At 43.0% G+C, this 22748-nt stretch overlaps 1 protein-coding gene across 1 annotated transcript in view; it reads left to right on the top strand.

Moving 5' to 3' along the window:
* The window catches only part of FAT4 (FAT atypical cadherin 4), a 331865-nt gene that overhangs the window by 265856 nt on the left and 43261 nt on the right, over positions 1–22748 (top strand). The window contains exons 7-9 of the mRNA XM_069242380.1: positions 4620–4800; positions 11010–11260; positions 13318–17667. Coding sequence (XP_069098481.1) covers positions 4620–4800; positions 11010–11260; positions 13318–17667 — 4782 coding nt within the window. The remainder of the gene's footprint in view (positions 1–4619; positions 4801–11009; positions 11261–13317; positions 17668–22748) is intronic.

The following is a 22748-nucleotide window of genomic DNA, read 5'->3' as shown; positions in this document are numbered from 1 at the left end:
GCCTTCATCTTCTTGTGTTTGTCTCACCCCTAGAACGTAGCCTTTGCTCTCTCCTTTTGATTGGCTAACTTGTATCCTTCCACTACTTACTTTTCGGGAAGTGCTTTTTTTATTTTTGGTTAAGAACTCCATAAGGGGTCTATGTTTTCCGTCTCTCTCATGAGCTTCTCCCTCAGTACTCCGTGTTGCTCTTTCCTTCATGCAATGCTTTAAAATCTCTCATTTGCGTCTGGTCGACCGAACTTCACTGCCATTGCACTCCATATTGCTTTTTTCCTAGTGCACTTCTCCAACTCAGATAGGTAACTAAAAAGAAAAAAGTTCCTGCTTCATTTTATATGAATGCATGGTGCATGCCCCTACAAACTATGGAGGCGACTGCTTCAAAGGATTTTTCAAACTAGCCACACTGCACAGCATCACAGTTGCTGTGCTGCCAGGCTAAAAACCTAATCTAATAGGTCACAGACGCAAGACCTATTGGCTTTGCCATTGCTTGTTCCATACTTTTTTCCCCTCATTTTGTTTTTGCAGTACAGGGTGAAGGGAAGCAGCCTAAACAATGACTCAGGAACAACGAGGTGCGCTGTCCACGAAAGCGGAACAATGCTTTCATGAACATTGACCCTGTTTTTCTCTGCCATAACCACGCATGTCCTCAACAATGAACATGGTGGTTAATGCAGAGAAAAAAAGACTCATGATCGTAGAGGACGCGGTCAGGTAGGTGGGGCTGGGGTAGGGTTGGGGGGCAGTTTTAGGGGCAGGGTGGGGATAGTTTTAGTTTTTAAGGGTGGGGGGTCAGGTAGTTTTAGTTTTTTAGTGGTGGGGGTCGGGGTCATTTTAGTTTTTAGGGGCGGGGTTGGGGTGATTTTAGGTTTTAATGCAGGGGTGGTGGTTGGGGGTAGTTTTAGGGGTGGGGTGGGGGAGTTGGGGTAATGTTAGTTTTTAGGGGTGGGGTGGGAGTTGGGGTAGTTTTAGGTTTTAGGGGCTGGATGGGTGGTCGGGGTAGTTTTAAGGGTGGGGTGGGGGTTGGGGTAGTTTACGTTTTAGGTGCTGGTGGGGGGTAGGGTAGTTTTAGGGGCAGGGGTGGGGGGTCACAGTAGTTTTAGGGACGAGGTGGGGGTCAGGGTAATTTTAGTTTTTAGGGGCAGTTGGGGGAGTCGGGGTAGTTTTAGGTTTTAGGGGCAGGGCGGGGGGTCATGGTAGTTTTAGGGGCTGGGTCGGGGTAACTTTAGTCTTTATGGGCAGTGGTGGGGGGTCAGGGAAGTTTTAGGGGTAGGGAGGGAGGACGCAGTAGTTTTAGGGGCAGGGGTGGGGGCTGGGGTAGTTTGAGGCTTTAGGGGCAGGGTGGTCGGGGTAGTTTTAGTTTTTTGGGTCAGGGGTTGGGGTAGTTTTAGCTTTTAGGGGTGGGGTTCACAGTAGTTTTAGTGGCAGGGTGGGGGTTTGGGTAGTTTTAGGTTTTATGGGCTGGGTGGGGGGCTGGGGTAGTTTTAGGGGCGGGATAGGGATTGGGGTAGTTTTAGGTTTTAGGGGTGGGGTGGGGGTTGCAGTAGTTTTAGCGGCGGGGTGGGGGTTGGGGTAATTTTAGTTTTTAGGGGCAGGTGGGGGTAGTTTTATGTTTTAGGGGTGGGGGGCTGGGGTAGTTTTCGGGGCAGGGGTGGGGGCTTGGGTAATTTAGGTTTCGAGGTGGGGTGGGAGGTTGGGGTAGTTTTAGATTTTAGGGGTGGTAGGGTTGTGGTAGTTTTAGTGCCGGGGTGGGGGGATCAGAGGGGTCGCATGCTGGAACCATGCATGCCGTTCCACGCATGCCTTTACAACGAAAAATCGTTGTTAAGACATTCATGGTAAAGGCATTAGTGGTAACAATGTGGTCGTTGTTTCAACCGCGTTGTTCAGGCATGTGTGGTTCCAGCATGTGTTGTTCCGATGTATATTCCTGGGTGAAATGAGAATGCCGAGCATGATTCAGAAGGTGCTCGGGAAGGGCCTATTGTTTTCCCTAATGAAAAGCGGGTCTAAATCTCCATGGTGTTGTTTGCACCGATCCATGTCCCAAATAAAATGGCTCAATGGAAGTTAGATTGGCATGCCTCAAGCACTTATTGTCCCCTTTGGATGAGCAGATGATTTAGCTTCACCCATAGTCCCAATCAATTCATCCCCATATAAATAATGAGGTCTCAAATGCAAAAGCTGCTAAAATACCTCCCAGTGCGTGTACTCTAACCATAAGAATGCAATGGAAATTGGACAACTCTAATTGGCTTATGTGACTGTTAAGGAAAGTCACAGTAAACAGTGTTAAAAACTGAACAAATGGCATATAAGTCACTTAGTGCATATGGGTTGTAGTATGTATTCGCACACTGCGATACGTGACCTACAAACACAGCTTTCAGAATCAAACCACTGGTAGTCCAGCTGAACGGAAAAGGCACTAGACTAATCAACGTCAAGGGAGAGTCATGAAGGAATACATAACATTGGGACATGTTAAAAAAAAATCAAAATCAAATGATGGGAACATTAAACAAACTAGAGGGAAGCTGCTCAACAGGCTTTTTGATAGGTGATTTAATTCTCTCTAGAAAAAAATATTTGTGGATCAATAATGTACAAGTGTTCATTCTGGTACCTGATAATATAGGATCAAGAACCCTTCTGTTTTTTCAGTTTTAACTCATCATAAGCTTGTCTGTTCATTCTGTTAATGTTGTTGCAGATATTTTCTTTGGAACTAATTGTAAATTTTAATTTGGACTATTATTTCAAATAGAGATACATAAATATTTGTGACAGTGCTTTCAAAAGGCTGACCTGTTAACTATGAACAGGAAGGGCTTCACCGGGGGACTAAAAGGAGCATTGTTTTACTGCGAAGAGTATCTTTCACATTCCTGAGTGCAATAAATATCCTTCTAGAGAGAGGATGGGTGATGGGAGTTGTCCTCGTGAATTTTGCTTCCAAAATGAAGTTGAAAAATGAATTTTACAGCACAGTCGTCAAAATATATTGGCTTAACATGTGTAGCTCTTAGTGAAAGTTTGAAGAGAAACATGTAAGTATTAAAACAGTTGAAGGTCTGTCGAAATATCCATGAGTAGCTCTTGCTTCTTCATAAAGCAATTGAAAATGTGTTCACTGATCACTCTGGGTCGCTTTTGGGATTAAACGTGTCGAGTTGAAGCTCCTTCAGGTCATCACACCCTAAGGGCACCTCCCCATCAATCAACAAGTTTTTTTTTCTTCTTCCTGCATCAGGACCAGCTCCTACTACAGTTATAACTTGCTTCTATATTGTGCTTTGTGACACAATTCTGCCACATCTACAAGCTATAAATAGCATATTTTGCTTTTACTAAATGTAATGCTACTCAGCACACCAATGTCGATGGGAATGAAAGCTGGATCCCCCTTGCAGGGACATAATCTAGTGAGGTTTATATCACATGTTATATACGAACAGCACGAGTGTTAACTCATTGAGCCACCCCACTGGTTTGCAGGGAGACTGTGTGGATTTTACAATATTTTACTTTGCCATACCACTAAACTTAATTTAAATTAAATCTGTGCCGAATAACTCAGGCTATAAAATGGTTCCCTCCAATAACAAGGCAATTTATACTCAATTTATTTTTAGAACTTGAATAAAAATGCTTAATCACCTGTGAAATATAACAACTAGAAAGTTTTTTTTTCATTAACTGTCGAGAGAGTGAATCAATTGAACATGGTTGGAAAGCTACCCTTTGACGACAAGTGTGATAAATACCATTGCAGGTTTTTTGAGTTGCACTTAATTCCAGAGTAATAAACACTCAGCAACTAGTATTTCCCCAATCATGAACACTCGCGCCTTCTATTTTTGTCTTCAAGTGTTCGGCAAGACGGCAATAACAAAAGAACCATATGAAAGCAGCCGGATTCTTTGAATCCCCGTTACTGGAAGTACTTTGCACTTATTAGAAAAAGAATTAGTGTTTGGTACAGAAACATCTGGCGCATTAAAAGATATCGTGATAACATAACAGTTGATTGAAGTTTTTAAAGAACTAATCACGTCCCCACTCTATAAAGTCCACGAGGATGCTCATAAAAGTATAGAGTTATTACAGTGTTTACTATGCTTTGTTACAGAAGGGAGCATTCCACAGCTTGCCGATGATGCCACATTCAGTGCTGCAGCAGACCCAGAGCACAGGGCTTTACATCCAGGCTTTAAGAAGACACATAGTTACACAGACAATAATGTGGGCAGGAATACTTAGGGCTGTGGCTGAATTTAATTGTTGATTATTAACGAAAAATGCACTTTTTCTGACAAAACATATCAATTCTCAATGTCCAAAGCAAATTGTGTTGATTTTTTTTTTGCAGTTTTGTGTTTCGATGAATTTTTACCATTTCTCTCCCTAATTCATGACCCTTGCCATCAAATCGCAATATGACATTAAACTGTACTTACCAACGCCTATTTCTCATGTAGTTCTTTGGTATCAATCTATATAGTACATTTTGTTACAAATCCATATATTTGATTGTATGGGTGATAGGTTTTATGTCATGTACATGTTGAATGCAAAGTGACCAAAACTTTTGATACTGTTTGCAGGTTTTCCCTCTCTCACCGGAACAGGGACTGTTACAGTCCATGTTGATGATGTCAATGACAACGTCCCCTCATTCGCCTTCCACAAATACTATGCAACCATTCCAGAAGATGCCCCTACAGGAACTGACGTACTGCTTGTCAACTCCTCCGACGCTGATGCCGGCATTAACAGAGTCATTAGGTAAGTGCTGTCTTCCGTACCAACTGCTGTCGAGTTACTCGTTGCTGGTTAAATGCCTTCGTCTTCTTTCACCCTCTGCTGATGTCACGTGACTGACAGTTTGTTGACCATTAATGGGAAGCAAGGACGGGCTCTTTAAGGGAGAAGAAAGTCCAGTTGACATTTGCCACTTTCAAAGACCATAGTAATGAAGATGGTAAATGGCAGTGACACCCACAACATCCCCAACTGCGAGCTGATTGGTTAAGCTGACTGGTGTTAAAAAGATGAAAAGCGTGGGCCTCCATTCTGGTGTAACAGAAGGGAAGATAGAAGGTGATTCACAAATCTTTTTCTGTGAGCAGTTTTTGAGGCCAGAGGTAGAACTGATGTTCCCGGAGATGATCACATTTACTGTCAGGAAAATATTTGTAAGTTGGACACACAGAGACCACTATCCCAACTCCTAGCTTGCACGTTTGATGCCTAGCGAATCATGTAATGCATACCTTGCACGTCCTGCCTTAGTTAACTGTTTTTGGTGTCCCAGAAAGAATTTGCAATCATAACCGAAAAGAAAAGTCAAATTGTGTTAAAATGTTTCATGTATAAAATATAGTGCAATAATTGCTCGAGACCTCATCGGCGATTGCAATGAAAACCTGGCATTTTGGCATAGTGCCTTGAAAGGCTGCCAAACTTAACATTTATTAAAACAAGTAACAATGAAGCATTTAGTGCCCTGACATCTTACTCCAAGAAACTGTCTCCAAGAAGTCTCATTAAGATTGTAAAAGGGGAGCTTTCAAAGACCATGTTATTGTGGCCTTTACTACTGGAAATAAACAGTGGCCAGTCACGTTAAGATCGCATTGCAACAGCGTGTGGGGAAGGCTGTTAGAAGAACATCACATGGTTTCTGCCATGGCAGACACTTTCTACCATGGACAAGGATAATTAAAGTGAAACATCTCTTTGATCATCATCAGATGTTTTCCATCATATATCAGCTCTTTTTTTCTCATAACAGATATACTGTGTTTCCTTTGGATACAGTCTGCTCAAACATAAAATGGAACAAGTGGGCTTTTCTGCCTTGAGGCAACCAGTGTGCCCAGTAGAGTATTATTGGCTATGCAAAAGAGAAAGGACAATAGTGAATCAAATTAGAGTGTCTCCAGATGGCAATATTGTTAATATTTTGGAAAGGGGAAAAATCTAAAAACTGCTGAAAGGACAAACCAATTGGGAGTATAAAGATAATGACACTCCTGTGGTACAGGTCGAACTTAGTTACCTGATAGGCAAGGAGGAAATCAATGGCTTAACATGATTATTTTATATCTGATTTCATGATGAAATATACCGTGGCACGTGCAAGTTGCTGATCCACTGCTTACTGATTTACATTAACTCTAGCTTCACCACCAAACCTTAAAGCCAACAAGAAATAAAATTGTACACACGGTGAAAGTAGGGATCTGCAAAGCCCAAACAAGTTAAGTGTATTATAGGACGAAAGGAATGTTGTGATTGCTGAGAAAATAGCAGAAGTTTGCATATTTTTTATTTTAATTATGCATATTTTGTATTTTAAGTATGTTTTAATTTTACATTGCTGTCTTCCTCCAAGTTTTCAAATATTCCATTTTGGTTCTAAATTTCAGCAAACTAAATTTTGATAACTAAAAATGGAAACCATAGATTAAAGTAATGTTTTTTTCTTTGAGAGGGACATGTTGAGGTTACAAATCCTTACATCGCTAGCAAACAATATTGATGTTCTTATAAAGGCCATTGGATGTGGCACAGAAGTATGTTCTGCAAGTCGTAAAGAACGCACAAGGCACCTTTAGAGAGTTTTTTTTGTAAATGGGTTCATTTCTTAAGAGACTTCATTGGCTCCTGGTTAAACAGAGGGTGATATTGAAGGCTGTGACAGGCATCAAGCAGGACCTCTCTAACTATAAAGGAGATTTAAGAAATATGACCCCTCCTTCAACCAGGGATTGGTGTGTAGCCCAAGGATATATAAGGAAAGAGAGGAGGACAATCATTTCCCTATTTGGAAGCTAAACACTGGAATTCATTCCCTAAAGCATTGATAGATTTAGATGCAGAGAAGGCTTTTAAGACAGCACTAAAAATACACCTTTTCAAGGAAAGCTAATGTTTTACTATGCTCTGCTCTACAGACCTTATATAGTGCTAGGGCTCTTCTTGGGAAGCAACTGTGCAATTTACAAAGTACATTAATTCATTCATCAGCCGAGGAAAGCCCATTTGTGTTTCATATACTCTATACATCTCTAATACATTGTACACCATCATGCAGTTCTAGGTATACTGAAGTGGAGACACAGTCTAGCCTACTCTGCTAACCACTGTTGGAGACTTACATGGATTACACCCTGTTAGACCTGTCACCTCTTGGCATGGTTTCCCCTGTCTTTTTGGCTTCTCACCTCCTGTTTTCGATCCTGTGCTGGATTCTGTTTCTGCTGGCTTTAGGACTCTGGGCACTTTACCACTGCTGACCAGTGCTGAAGTGCAAGTGCTCCCTGTCTAAATGGTATTGGCGATTTGTTTATCCATGATTGGCATATCTGATTTACTAGTAAGTCCCTAGTACAGTGCACAGTGTGTGCCCAGGGCCTGTAAATCAAATGCTACTAGTGGGCCTGCAGCACTGATTGCGCCACCCATGAGTAGCCCTGTAAACATGTCTCAGACCTGCTACTGCTGTGTCTGTGTGGGCAGTTTTAACTGCCAGTTCGACCTGCCAAGTGCACCCACTTGCCAGGCCCAAATCTTCAGTTTTACTACATGTAAATCACCCCTAAGGTAGGGCCCAAGATAGCCCTATGGGCAGGGTGCCATGTATTTAAAAAGTAAGACATGTACTAGTGTGTTTTACATGTCCTAATAGTGAAATACTGCTAAATGCGTTTTTCACTATTGCAAGGCGTATCTCTCCTGTAGGGTTACGTGGGAATTGCCTTTAAATATATTTTAAGTGTAATTTACCATTAGGAGCCGATAGAGATGTAGAGTTTGGGGTCTCTGAACTCACAATTTAAAAATACATATTTTGGTGAAGTTGGGTTTTAAATTCTAAGTTTGAAAATGCCATTTTTAGAAAGTGGGCATTTTCTTGCTTAACCATTCTGTGCCTCCGTCTTGATGTGGAATACACTTCTGGGTCAGGATGATGGTTGGGCTGTGAATTCACTCTAGACAGTTGCACAAAGGGAGCTGAGGTGTTCCCTGCATATGCTGATGGGACTTCCTGGGCTAGAGTGGAGGGAAGAGCTGACACTTGCACCTGAATAGGGCTGTGTTTGTCCTTACATAAAGCAGTCTCCAAACCCCTGCAGTCTGTTTGGGGCCATGGCAGGAAAGGCAGGATCTTGTGCACTACAACGACTTTCCTTTGAAGTTTGGCTACTTCAAACGCAAAAATGAATATACGTATTGAACTCCTCATACCACAACTTCAGAACACTTCTGGACTGAGGACATTCTACCTGGAAGAAGAGCTGGATGCTGTAAGAGAGACTGCCACTCTGCCTGTTGCTGTGTTGTGCTGGTCTGCTTCTTGCTGCTTTTTTCCTGGGAGAGAAATAACTGGGCTTGCTTTCTACATCCTGCTTTCTAAGGTTCTCCAAGGGCTTCAACTAAGCTTGCCTCCTGTCAGAAATCTCAGGGACACCAAAGACTCCATCGGCCAGTGCCTGGACTGTTCTGCTGAGAGCTCTGACTTGCCAAGTGGTGCGAAATCCAGTCCCTAGGCCCTTGGAAGTGGAAACTGGTGTTCTGCAGAAGAAAATCTACACATAGAAGTGCTGCAGCTGAAAATTGATGCAACGCCTGGCTTGCTGTAGGAGAATCGATGCAGCACCTGCCTTGTAGCTGAAGAATCGATGCATCGCCTGTTTTACGGTGGAAGAATTGACACAGCACCTGTAGTACTGACGCATCGCCTGTTCCACTGTGGCTCTGTTATCACAGTGGATTTTCCCATCCTTGATCCCTGGGTGTCTCTTTCACATCGACCTCGCACCATAGCATGGAACTTAGGCTGCGTGACGGGAATTTGACGCATCACCTCTCCTGCAGGGAGAGAACTGACGCATCACCTCCCCTGCCAGTAAGGAACCAACTCATCACCTCCCCTGCATAGTAAGGAACCGATGCATTGCTTTGTTTTCTGGTGCCTCACCTCCTCTGTGGCTGCATAGTCCTTGATTTTGATGCACCCCAGGTACTGTGTGTTAAAAAGAGACAACCATTGATTCCTTTAATTTAAGACTCTTTTCAACATTTAAAAAGTGATATCTTTACTTGTGTGTGGCAGATGTTTGTTGTTTTGGTTTTGTTTTATTCAGATAACTATTGGCTATTTGTCTAAACTGGTATGGTGTACTTTTGTGGTGTTTTCACTATATTATTGTGTGTGCAAACCACTGCCAACTAGAGACCCCATTTCTAACACACCCCAACTCATAAATGAACATTAACAATGTTGCACAGAAGTCACACTAATATGATGGTACAGGTGAATTGGACACAGTATTACAGACTACCTGAAATGTATTAATATATTTTGGCAGTTTTCAGAGCTAAGGACATTGACAGAGGCCAAATGTGATTGTTATATGACAAATAGCACAAAATAAATAAGAACATTTTTGGTCTTGCCTTACTCATAAGCCCAAGGCATTTAATGATGCACCAGGACCTCATCTCCCCCCAACTTTTTGGAAAGTATATGGCCTCAAATCAGTTTATGTTAGTCTAACAAGTACTGTTTGAGGTTACTCCCATTGACTCCGATTTGCTTACATTTTGCACTGTCAAATGGAAAACCATATAATCTTCTACCTCTGAGACAATAACAGTGAAAAATGATTTGTTTTGAGTTTTGATTACTTGTTATACTGTTTAATATTTTTATCAGGTTCATGTGTTAAGTGTGCTATCAGAGAATTCATCCAGTTTAGGTTTAAAGAAAAAATAGATGTGGGATTAGGGGGGTCATTTTGACCCTGGCGGTCTGAGACCGCCAGGGCTAAAATGACGGAAGCACCGCCAACAGGCTGGCGGTCTTCCTGACCTATTACGACTGCGGTGGAAGCGCTGCGGTCGCACCGCCGGTATTCCGCCACTTTTGCCCCGGCGGTGATAATCCGCCTGGGCAGCGCTGCTTGCAGCACTGTCCAGGGGATTACGAGTCCCCGACCGCCAGCCTTTTTCTGGCGGTATGAACCGCCAGGAAAAGGCTGGCGGTACAGGGAGTCGTGGGGCCCCTGGGGGCCCCTGCACTGCCCATGCCACTGACATGGGCAGTGCAGGGGCCCTCTGACAGGGCCCCATGCGGCTTTTCACTGTCTGCTATGCTGACAGTGAAAAGCGCGACGGGTGCAACTGCATCCGTCGCACGGCCGCAACACCGCCGGCACCATTTGGAGCCGGCTCCCATGTTGCGGCCCACATCCCCGCCGGCCCAGCGGGGATGTCCAAATGGGCACCGCAGGAGTGCGGCCGCATTGGCGGTCGCCCGGCGGTTACAGCTTGGAGGGCGGCGGTAGCCGCCCGCGAAAGTTGTAATGACCCCTTGGGTTTGCAGGCAGTGTGGATGGAGCAAATATTCCCTTCTTGAAATCCTGCAATTTTAAATCACACTCCTGGATTATTCATAATGAAGTTAGGGGCATTCAATTACCAAGTGAACAGTTTCTTACCAGTTTTCAGATTTTGCTACACCACTGGTACTTACTGTACTTCTTTGATAGAACCTAATCTTAGGCAACATGTTGTCATTTGATTTCTTTCCTAGGCATGGGTAGTTTATCAATTTTATATTTTAAATTGATGCTAACGTTTTTTTTATTTTTTATTATTCACCCAAGATGGCTCGATGTTGATGCTATGCTAAAGTCAGATGAAATAGAACTGTGAAATAGTGTGTTACTCTTTGCTGTGCTCTTAGCCTTTTTTCAGAGAATGGAGACAACATCTCCCAAGTTGTGGCAACATGTTGTACTGCAATATAAATAATGGAAGCAATTGTCAACAATGTAAATATTCAATTCTTAGCAGAACAGTGATGAGTAGAAAGATGTTCATGTCTTCAGAACTTTAAAACGTTCTTAATTTAGTGCAGAAATTGTTTTTTTGTCCTGGAAATGTAAGTGATGTGTTGTTTCTTTCTTTTTTACATTAAACAGCTACAGTCTCATTGGAGGCAATCTGCAATTCACCATCAACCCTTCCACCGGGCAGATCATCAGCAGTGCACTTCTAGATAGAGAAACAAGGGAGAATTACACACTTGTGGTTGTGGCCACAGATGGAGGATCTCCACATGCTATGTCCAGTTCGACCAGCGTTCTTGTTTCGGTCACTGATGTGAACGACAACCCTCCCAGGTTCCACCATGACCCATATGTCACCCACATCCCATCGCCAACACCTTCAGGTAATATATTTGCTGTGGTCTTTGTCATTGTACACATGTCTGTCATAATTAGAAAGAGACACGTGGTACAAACATATGATTAAGCTTTCACAAGGTTCAGCATTACGATAGATACTCTCAAAATAGCTCCTTTTTCCGCAAACATAAAATAGTTTTTACTCAAAACATCTACTATACACAATAACTGGTATCCAAAATAGCTAAAAAATGTAAACTTCTTACTTATAGCAAGGCAGGATGAGGACCTTTGTTACGTCCTTCCTCCTCTACAGCACAATTATCATGACTTCATACAACGACATATTAGATAGAGAAAATTAGAGTAAATTGCCTTCATACCCAAATACCATAAACTTATTATAAAGGATGATTGTGTAAATTAAGTAACTTACAAAAAATTAGAGGATTTAAAAATGATAATTTTTCATTGTCATGGCCATCATTGCTCCACTCTGCAACAGACCATAATGTGAATTCCTAAAATTAAATGAATACATTAAATGATGTAATCGAAAGGAAAGTATTATATTGAAATGTGTTACAGTAAAATGTGAAAAAGTGATCTGTTACCTGGTATGTCATAACTTACCTTTGATATTGTGTGACATGCAAAATTGATGGTATACTTCTTGCCCAAACCACCATTAGCAGAACTCTATCCTGTGTGCAGCTGTCCTTTCCTGAGTATCTCATAGTCAGATGCTCCTTATGTTTGGATCATTCCCAACCCAAGAGTGAGTAAATAGACATATGAGTGCAGGTTCACCAACTGAGAATGTTTCTCTGTACTAAATTATTACGTTTCCATCTCCTAAGTGAGTGAAAATGTGATTGTCTCAGTTCTAAATAACACTACTGCACATTTTCAGTGTGTTACAGTTACATGTGCGCCAGGATAATCTGAGTTAATAAACAGGCAGTAAGATTGAATGATTTTGAAACAGGGAGAAGGCTATAAGAAACATGTTTGACATTATTTTTATTGACAATTAGCACTTGATGATAACTATATGCCTAGCTATTGACAATATTTTCCACCCCAATGAAGCAGAGCTGCTTAAGTATCTGAATCTAATAGGTCCAGGTGAGGGATTCGTAGCTACCATACAGTGATCAGCTGTGAATGAAAGACATGCTAGAAAAGTATTTAAAACTGTTGCTTCTAACCTATTTTTCATATTAAAAAACACATGGCTGCATGTAACACGGGATTTTCGTAAGGTTTTCATGCGTGCAATGCAGGCAATGACTCATTTGCCGACTTTGCACAGCCACTAAGCTTACTTGAAAAGAACAGGGAGAATTTTTCAGTTTACTGAAGGAGTATTTAATCTTTAGATTAGAATTTGGTTGGGTGCCCCCATGCTAAGGAAGTGTAGTAGAATATAGAAAATATGTATTAATATTTCTGCATCCCCAAATATCACAAAGGTCACCCACCTGTCCAGGGCAGTCAGTAATTATCACTCTCGAGGGTAAGCACTATTGGGGGTACCTCTTGCTATGGTAGCCTCAGGATTAATCATCTGAGGATAAGGTAGCAGTTCTCTAGTGCCAGGACTTGCTCCTCTTTTGCTTACCTCCAAATGAGTGCCCTCTTTGTGGCATTGTGACCCATATCCTTTAAAGAGGCATTGTGGATGTAAATCATAGACCAAAGTCTGCTGTACTATGAGGATACCTTACAGTGCACTCATGGCTGTCAGCTGTGGGATGCTAACTGAATAGCCCGCGTCAGTAGGAACCGCTAGCTGGACCATAAGCAGCCCTCTTAGCTCAGCTCATTTGACCTGTACATTTGTGCTTCTGCCAATTAGCAGGCAGAACACTTGATGGCAGTCTATTGTTACGCTTTAAGGGTCTTGCAGGTACCCAGGTTTCATTTTTATAGATGTTTTGATTCTGATGTTTACCTTAAATAGTTGTGTCGATGCACAGTAATCAGTCATGGTAATAATGTGAACTTTTCAAATTAATTGTTGAGATTCATAAAACTGTGATACCTTTCTAGGAAACAAAACATACAAGTAACGGTGTTCCCTTTTTCTTTTCTGCAGATTCTTTTGTGTTTGCTGTAACAGTGACTGATGCAGATTCCGGATCAAATGCCGAGCTGCATTTTACCCTCAAAGACAGACACTCTGAAAAGTTCCACATTGATCCTGAAAGAGGTGCCATTATGGCTGCCGAATCAATCTCAGGAACCTCTGAAATTACGTTTGGTGTTCATGTAAGAGACAGCGGGCAGAATCCCAAGACAGACAGCACAACCGTGACTGTAAGGTTTGCTGATCGGTCATTGTTCCCTCATGTTCGTATTGCTCAACAGACATTCATGTACCCCGAAAATCAACCAGTTGGCACTGTTGTTACCACGGTCTCTGGGTCTGCATCTAGAGGGCATTCTTTGTCTTTCTTCATCGCTAGCGGAAACCATGGCAACACCTTCCATATTGACCAGCACACAGGCCAGATCTCCATCATACAGCCACTAGACTTCGAGACTACACCAAAGTTTGTCCTCTGGATTGAAGCAAGAGACATGGAGTTTCCTCCTTTTTCTTCATATGGAAAATTGGAAGTGACTGTTGTAGATGTCAATGACAACAGCCCAGAATTCAATAAAGATCCTTTCATTGTGGAAATAATGGAAAACCTTTCACCACGCAAAATAGTAGCAATTTCTGCTGTGGACAAGGACAGCGGGCCCAATGGCCAACTAGACTACTCAATCATTGATGGCAATAAGGAGCACTTTTTCAGTATAAATCAGGGCAGTGGAGAACTAAGAAGCACCAGACCTCTTGACAGGGAAAAAGTTGCACAATACGCACTTACTGTTAGGGCTTCAGACAAAGGATCCCCTGCATTGAGTAGTACAGCCAAGGTACTAGTTAATGTTCTTGATGACAATGACAATGCCCCCAGGTTCTCGCAAATCTTTACTGCCACAGTACCCGAGAATGCACCTCTTGGTTACACAGTTACACGAGTCACTACGTCAGATGAAGATGCTGGGGTGAATGCCGTAAGTAGGTACTCCATTGGAGACTCTAGTCTTCCATTTGCTATTAACCCCACTACAGGTGATATTACAGTCAACAGGCCACTAAATAGGGAAGACACTGAACGCTACATTATCCGGGTTTCTGCGCACGATTCAGGCTGGACAGTAAGCACAGACGTCACCATATTCATAACAGATATAAACGATAATGCACCACGATTTAGAAGGCCTTCCTATTACTTAGAGTACCCAGAACTTACAGAGGTTGGATCAAAAGTGACAAATGTTGGTGCATCTGATCCTGATGATGGACTGAATGGCCAAGTGTATTACTTTATGAAATCACAATCTGAGTTCTTCCGGATAAACGCCACCACTGGAGAGATTTTCAACAAGCAGCTCTTAAAGTATCAGAATCCCAGCGGATCAAGCAATATTAATATAAACAGGCACAGCTTTGTAGTAACAGCATCAGACCGAGGAAGGCCCCCTCTAATGAGTGAAACTACAGTGTCAATAAATATAGTGGACAGCAACGACAATGCTCCACAGTTTCTTGCCAGAGAATATTTCACACCTGTGACAAAAAATGCAAATCTGGGGACAAAACTAATTAAAGTGACTGCAGTTGATGACAAAGACTTTGGGCACAATTCCGAGGTAGAATACTATATTGAGAGTCAGAACCTTACAGATAAGTTTGCCCTTGACAGCCAGACTGGATGGATTTCTGTGGTAGCACCCCTGACTACGGATTTGAATAAACAATTTTTGATTAAAGTAACAGCAAAGGATAAAGGTAATCCTCCTCTCTCATCAGAAACAGTTGTACAAATAGTTGTAACAGAAGAAAATCTGCACACACCTGAGTTCTCTCAAAGTCATGTAAGTGTGACTGTTCCTGAGAGCTTTACTGTGGGAACGGTAATCAGGACATTGTCAGCAAGGGACAGGGATGCAGCTATGAATGGAATTGTCAAGTATAATATTTCCGCTGGAAACGATGCAGGCCTCTTCACTATCAATGCAACCACAGGAGCACTTATTCTTGCCAAACACCTTGACTATGAGATCAGTCAGAAGCATGACTTGACTCTTAGTGCTGCTGATGGGGGGTGGGTAGCTAGAACAAGCTACTGCATTGTCACTGTGCATGTTATTGACGTGAATGATAATGCACCAGTATTTGACCCGGAAGAGTATTCCCCTAGTGTTTTGGAAAATGCTCCTAGTGGCACAACTGTTATCAAACTCAATGCAACAGATGCAGATTCTGGTCCCAACGCGATAATTGCATATGCCATCCAGTCCTCTGATAGTGACCTCTTTGTTATTGATCCAAACACTGGAGTTATCACTACTCAAGGCTTCTTAGATTATGAAACAAAACAGAGTTATCATCTAACCACAAAAGCATTCAATGTTCCAGATGAAGAACGTTGCAGTTTTGCCACAGTCAACATCCATCTAAGAGGAACAAATGAGTATGTTCCACGCTTTGTTTCGAAGCTTTATTACTTTGAAGTGTCAGAAGCAGCCTCCAAAGGCACAGTTGTGGGAGAAATATTTGCAAGTGACCGGGATATGGGTATTGATGGGGAGGTCCACTACTTAATCTTTGGTAGCAGCAGAAGGAAAGGTTTCCAGGTTGACAAGAAGAGTGGACAGATTTATGTTTCCGGTCCTTTAGACAGAGAAAAAGAAGAACGAATTTCTCTGAAGGTTCTTGCAAAAAATGTTGGTAGCATCCGCGGAGCGGACATAGACGAAGTAACTGTAAACATTACTGTACTAGATGCCAACGATCCACCCCACTTTAGCAATGAGCTCTACAATGTGCAGATTAGTGAAGGGGTGCCCCCTGGCACCCATGTCACATTTGTAAGTGCCTTTGATTCTGACTCAGTGCCCAGCTGGAGCAGGTTCTCCTATTTTATTGGCTCTGGCAATGACAAAGGTGCCTTTGCCATTAACACCCAAACTGGTCAGATAACTGTGACTGCAGAACTGGATCGGGAAACTGTCCCTGTATACAATATGACCATCTTGGCTATTGATTCAGGAACACCATCAGCCACTGGAAGTGCCAATCTGTTGGTGATGTTAGAAGATATTAATGACAATGGGCCTTCCTTATCCACCAACCAAGGCGAAGTGATGGAAAACACTCGTGCAGGAACACTTGTGATGTCCCTTCAGTCATCTGATCCAGATCTTCCCCCAAACCAAGGACCATTTACTTATTATTTGCAAAGCACAGGCCCTTCTACCAGTTACTTCAGTCTAAGTCCAGCCGGTGTGCTGTCCACAACCAGGGAAATTGACAGAGAGCAAATTAGTAACTTCTACCTATCTGTAGTTACCAGAGACTCAGGCATTCCTCAGATGTCTTCTACTGGAACAGTTCATGTGAAGGTTCTGGATCAGAATGACAACCCATCAGAACCGAGATCAGTTGAAATATTTGTCCACTATTTCGGCAATATATTTCCAGGAGGAATATTGGGCAGTGTTAAGCCTCAGGATCCAGATGTGTTGGACAATTTCCGATGTTCCCTCACCTCAGGTATTACAAGCCTCTTCAGTATTCAAGGTGGGACTTGTGATCTGAATTCCCAAGCAAGGTCCACTGATGGAACTTTTGACTTAACAGTGCTTAGCAATGATGGTCTGCACAATGCTGTAAGTAGCAGTGTTCGAGTTTTCTTTGCCGGATTCAACAATGCCACCATCGACAATAGTATCCTTCTCCGACTCAATGTGCAGACTGTCAGAGACTTTTTGACTAATCACTATCTCAGTTTTCTGCGCATCGCAAGTTCGCAGCTTACTGGGCTGGGCACAGCTGTGCAGCTCCATGGGGTTTATGAGAAGAGCAACCGAACTTTTGTCCTGGCTGCTGTGAAAAGAAACAACAATCAATATGTAAATCCCAGTGGAGTTGCCACCTTCTTCGAAAGCATCAGGGAAACTATCCTTAGACAAAGCGGTGTATGGATAGAATCTGTGGATCATGACTCATGTGCTCAGAATCCCTGTCAAAATGGGGGAAGTTGTGTTAAGAAGCTTGCTGTGGGTCCTGGTTTAAAAAGCCATGAGAGTATCCCAGTCATCATCGTGTCGAATGAGCCCCTCCAGCCATTTATGTGTAAGTGCTTGCCCGGATACGACGGTAGCCTGTGCGAGATAGATATTGACGAATGCCTGCCATCACCTTGCCACAATGGTGGGACATGCCACAACCTGGTGGGAGGATTCTCATGCAGCTGTCATGATGGCTTCACTGGAATAGCCTGTGAAAGGGATGTCAACGAATGCCTCGCCAACCCCTGCAAAAATGGAGCCATTTGCCAGAATTTTCCAGGAGGTTTCAACTGTGTCTGTAGAACTGGATACACAGGTACGGTCTCTATGTTTTTGTGCATGAAATAGAAGTCTTCTGAATTTTAAGTTAACTTACATAAAGTGTTTCGTAAAATCTGACAGTCTGACAATACTGCTATTCTCAATGCTTTTATGTAAATTAGTTGACTTAACTGGGCTCTGAAGTGAGGGCTAAAGAATACATTAAGTGTGCCCTAATACTAAGCATGGTTTTGACGGAGATGTTATAACGGAGCTAAGTAACAGAGCCTTCAGTTGTCCACTTAGGAACCATTTTTGAATAAGTTTTATGTAAACAAACATACTTTAAATGAAAATTTCTATTAAGCATCACTGAATCCAAGGTGAAAACTTAAAACACTGTGGAATTAGTCTAATTTAACAAAAGTGTTTTCAAAAGTAAATACAATCTATTTTGACAGGATTATTTAAACACTAAATGAAAACATTATTATTTCCTTTTATAGTAAAATACATTAGTAGAGGAAAAGTAGTTGAATAAGCTATTTCATAAACGGTGGGTGCCGGTTCTCAGGGACAGACTCCATTCTCCGTGTCCACAGATAAACTGACCAGAAATGCCTTTCGGAAGTACCGAGCTGAGCATCCAGAGAAGTTCAATTATATCAAGGCCCAGGTGCATTATGGGAAGTAGGTGGAGTGGAGTATAGAAAACAAAGCGGGAGGGGGTGGACTGTAACAGTCCTTTGAGAAAGAGCAGGGAGAACTCTTCTGTTGGGTTCTTTCATCTCTCCTTCTTCTTTTATTCTTTCCCTCTTAATCTCCCTCTCATTGTCATTCTCTCCTTTTGTCCCCCTATTGTGACTTTTAGGTTCTTAGTTTTCTCTCTCTCCTGTGTTTCTCTCACTCTCATTCCCTCTATACTGTGCTAGAGGATAAATTCATATAGCATAGCAACATATCTGTGTATATACATATGTGTACATATCTGAAAATATACAAATAACCTATAAAGAAAAAGCTTTTGCAAAGCCAATGAATCTCATACAGACCACTTACAAGAACATGCATTCTTACATAGGCACACACATAGACTAACACAATTACAGGCTACTATGCGTACACAAACCACGTCCTAATTGACAACCCTACACATAGCTGCCAATACTTCTCCCCTCTGACTGGCTCCTTTCTCCTATCCCCTTCTATTTTCTCCTCCTCCTCTCGTCTCCCTTCCTCACCCCCCCCACTCCCATTCCTCTGTTTCCTTTCCCCTCTCCTTTTTCCCCTTTGGTCCTCTCCTTCCCCACTCTCCTTCTTCTTCACTCTTCCCTCTCATTTCCTTGCTCTTCTATTTTTTCCCAAATCCACTCCTTCTCCTCTCCCGGCGTCTTCCTCTTGTTTTTTTCGTTTTGCTCACTCCTATCCTACCCTTTTTTGTCTTTCCCCTCTCCTCTGCACTACTCCCCTAATAAATTGATTACACACACGTAATGTCACAGAGGTGTTCTTTGGAAGGTATAAACAACAAGACAATGGTCAGGCTGCTTGTTAGAGATTCATAACTTTGTCTACCCATCACCATGTCATGTCTCTATCAATCTATCCTCCATTCCCACTCTGACTCTTCCCAAATCCATTGTACTACTTTCATCTCCTAAATAACCCTGCCTAAGCTCTTCCCTCCTCTAGCTCACCCAAATCTGCTTACTACCATGATCTCCCAAACAACCCTTCTCAATTCTCCCTTATTTATCTCACCTTTAACTCATCCAAAACCCCTCCTGCTACTATGATCTCCCTAACCCTTTCCACAGACTCTTCCCTCCTCCATCCCCCCTTTACTCATCCCAAGCCTAAATCCTATTACTATAAACTCCCAATTAACACTTCTGGATTCTTCCCTCCTCCACCCGTCCATTACTCCAGTCAATCCAACAAACTAACTCACATATCCGCGGCTCAAATTAACTCATAATAATACTAAAATTGTACCCATATTTCCCTATACTAATCCACCACTAATTCCTTTTTGGTTCCGCAGTAGCGTGCTACTTGCCAAAAAGCACTTTGACGCCTCGTCATGGGTAGTAAGCGCTATCTCAATACTATTACAATATTACAATACAATATACACAAGCAAGGGGATTAACAAGAAGAAACAATAGTATAGCGCTATTTTCGCACAAGGAATGATTGCACTAAATGTGCCAGAGAGGGAGTTTAGAGAGAAGTTCTGGGCACATATTTTGGGACAGCCCAATAAGGTCAGCTACATTTCTCGCCCTTTGCTTCCTCTGTTATTAGAAACCTAGGGTAAAACTTTTGTGACTTGTTCACTGGCATGTGTGCTCCCACCATACGTTCAGAAATAACATACCATTTTAGTCTCAATGGTAGAGCAGTTTTTCTTTTCCATAGATGCACATAGAACCTATTTTTCACTTTCACCTATATTTGTTAATTGCTTTCCATAGGAAAGGAAAGTATTATGTGATGTGGGGGTTAGTCCTTACCATGAAATACCCTCACAATACCCTAAAGATGGTCCTTGAATTCACACTAATAAATTCTTAGCTTAGTCCTGGTAGTGTGGCAAAGAGCATTCATGCTTTACTTAAAGGAACATGTGTTAAGCATTTCAGAGCATCAACTTGGATGATAAGTAATTGAAACGACACAAAAGAAATCCAACACCAAATTATAAAAATAGAGCTTACTTTTATCTTAATTTAGACACCAAAATGAAGAGAATTGAATCTGTATAACCAGAGTTATAAAGTTTAGAAGCAATATTAAACCACAGCAGAACTGGCATTTAAACATTGCTTTGAAGCCTATAGAGAAAATATCACTGGTTGCAAAATTTACTTAGAGAGTTGCGTGGAACCAATATGGGTTAAGGTTGTGCAGTCCCTAGGACCAGATCACGGCAGTCAGTGCAGTTTGACCTCGTCCATGGCATCCAGGTGCAGAGTTGCCCTGGCTGTCCGTGGTGCTGAAAGGGACTCGTGCTGAAGTCAATGGCAGGGAGCCACTGGTGACCAAGGAACACTTGGGAGGTCGAGCTGCAGGGACCCCTTTCAGGGTTTAGATTGTGCGGGTCCTGGTACTAGGCCACAGCAATCAGTTCACTTCTACCTGGTCCAGGTGCAGAGTTGTCCTTGGTGTCCTTGGTGCTGAATGGGACTGACACGTGGTGCAGTTTTTACCACTTACACAACAGTGCTGACAAAGGGATGCACAATCTCAGTTGGGGCTGAGTTACAGATGCCAGATGAAGGCTGCACACTATGCACTGCACCTGCAGCTTCAAGGGTGGAGGTTAGTTACCGGACCGACAAGCAACAAGCCTTGGCAGCAGTAAAGGTGCAGAAATCCCTTGAGAATGTCTCAGGATCTGGGGAGCGGTGTAGCGGTGTAGCGGCCTGAAACTTTGAGGCAGGCAGCACTGCAATTCCCAGAAGATACTGGACCACCTGGCTTCTATCGATCCCACAGCGGGCCTAATGACTGGTGAAACTTCAGACCCTGAGAGTGTTTTTTACGTGCAGTTCCGGGGGAGTCTGAGGGTGCTTCTGGTTTCCACAAGGGTCTCTCTGGTCAGAAGTGATGAGTTTCAACCAAGGACAAGGGTCATTCACACAGTTCCAAGTCTTTTGCCTCTGAGACAGAGTATACATACCTCTTTTGCCTTGGTGCAATGGGCAAAGTCTGGTTATTGGTGATGCAGAGCTCCTCCTGGTCCTTCCTTGAAGTTAGTTGATCAGAACTGAGGGTTTTGTGTCAGGGGTGTCCCTTAAATCCTGGATTTAGGGGAGTTAGATGTGTTGAGACTAGTGGCCAATGGGCAGCTAGGTCCTACAGCTAGTATGTCCCTAAGGTGACCACACCCGGTGGAACAGGTCACCTGTAGCTACCCAGAACCCTCCTTTCTTCCACTCCTAAGATGGCACGAATCAAAACTTTGTGCACAGACTGGGCTGCTCACCCTAGAGGTGTGGTCAGCCTGCTGGGTGTGCGCACAGCCCTGTATACCTAATTTCCTGCCTGTCCACGAGCGAATTGGCCTTGGGCAGGGAAAGGGCTGTTCCCCCACTGGGGGACAGCACAGATGGCTATCGGGGTGGTGAAGCCTTCGAAGCTCACCACCCTGATGGCTCTATTCACTGGCTAGGAGGCGGGAGGTGTGACCTCCTTCCTTCCTCGACCTTTGTTTCTGATTCCTGAGAGCGCCCACGCTGCCTGGCAGGAGGTCAAAACCCTGTCTTGGTGGCAACAAGTGCAGTAAAAAGTGCTGGCTGACTGGGCAGAGAACAAAGAAGGGAGGAAAACAGGTGGGCAACCTCTAGTGTTCCACCCGGGTGCATGCCAGCCATTTCTTGACACTAAATTTGTATTGAGGGAGAGAAGGCAGTTTATTTGACACCAAACTCGACATATATAGGCAGGACCATAATTGAGATAGCAGCCCAGGTCTGTTCTGTGGACTGCCTGCACTTATAGTGTCCCTTAATGGAAAGGACACTATAGAGACATATAAGCTTATGCTTATATGCCTGTTCCTTAAATATAATGCACCCTCCCTCTTGGGTGTAGAGGCCTACCTTAGAAGTGTCTGACATATAAGTAAGGTAGTGTATGGTGACTGTGCCACTGGTGGTGAAGGCACAGTCGAACTCGAGCAGTTTTCACCGCACAGACAGTCTGCAGTGGCAGGCCTGCCATCAGTAATTTGTGTGGGTCACCTAGGGTGGCACAAACTCGAACTGCAGCCCTGGGGACCCCTTTACCACCTATGCCCTGGATATCATTTACTAGGGCCTTATAAGGGGGTAAAGTCTTACCAGTCAGGGAAACACCATGTCGACAAATCGATTCAGGGAGCGAGCACAGTCACACACATCAGTACTGGGGGCAAAGAGTGGTTGTTGACCATACATAAAGGGGCACTTTCTTAAACTTTCCACTTTTAGCATCTACATTTTACTGCACCTTCAAAGTTATGAACCTGTTGAATTAAAGTTCACTTGCAACAGTCTCACTGTAAGCTTCTATGAAAGAATTCCTATTGAGTCACACTATCCTGCTTCTTCCCCTATTTTCTTTGTTTTGGGGGGCGGCATGTGAATTTAC

The sequence above is a fragment of the Pleurodeles waltl genome, chromosome 1_2, assembly GCF_031143425.1.
Source record: "Pleurodeles waltl isolate 20211129_DDA chromosome 1_2, aPleWal1.hap1.20221129, whole genome shotgun sequence".
Taxonomy (NCBI): domain Eukaryota; kingdom Metazoa; phylum Chordata; class Amphibia; order Caudata; family Salamandridae; genus Pleurodeles; species Pleurodeles waltl.
Note: the sequence above shows the minus strand (reverse complement) of the source record. Positions and strands in the feature narration are given on the sequence as shown.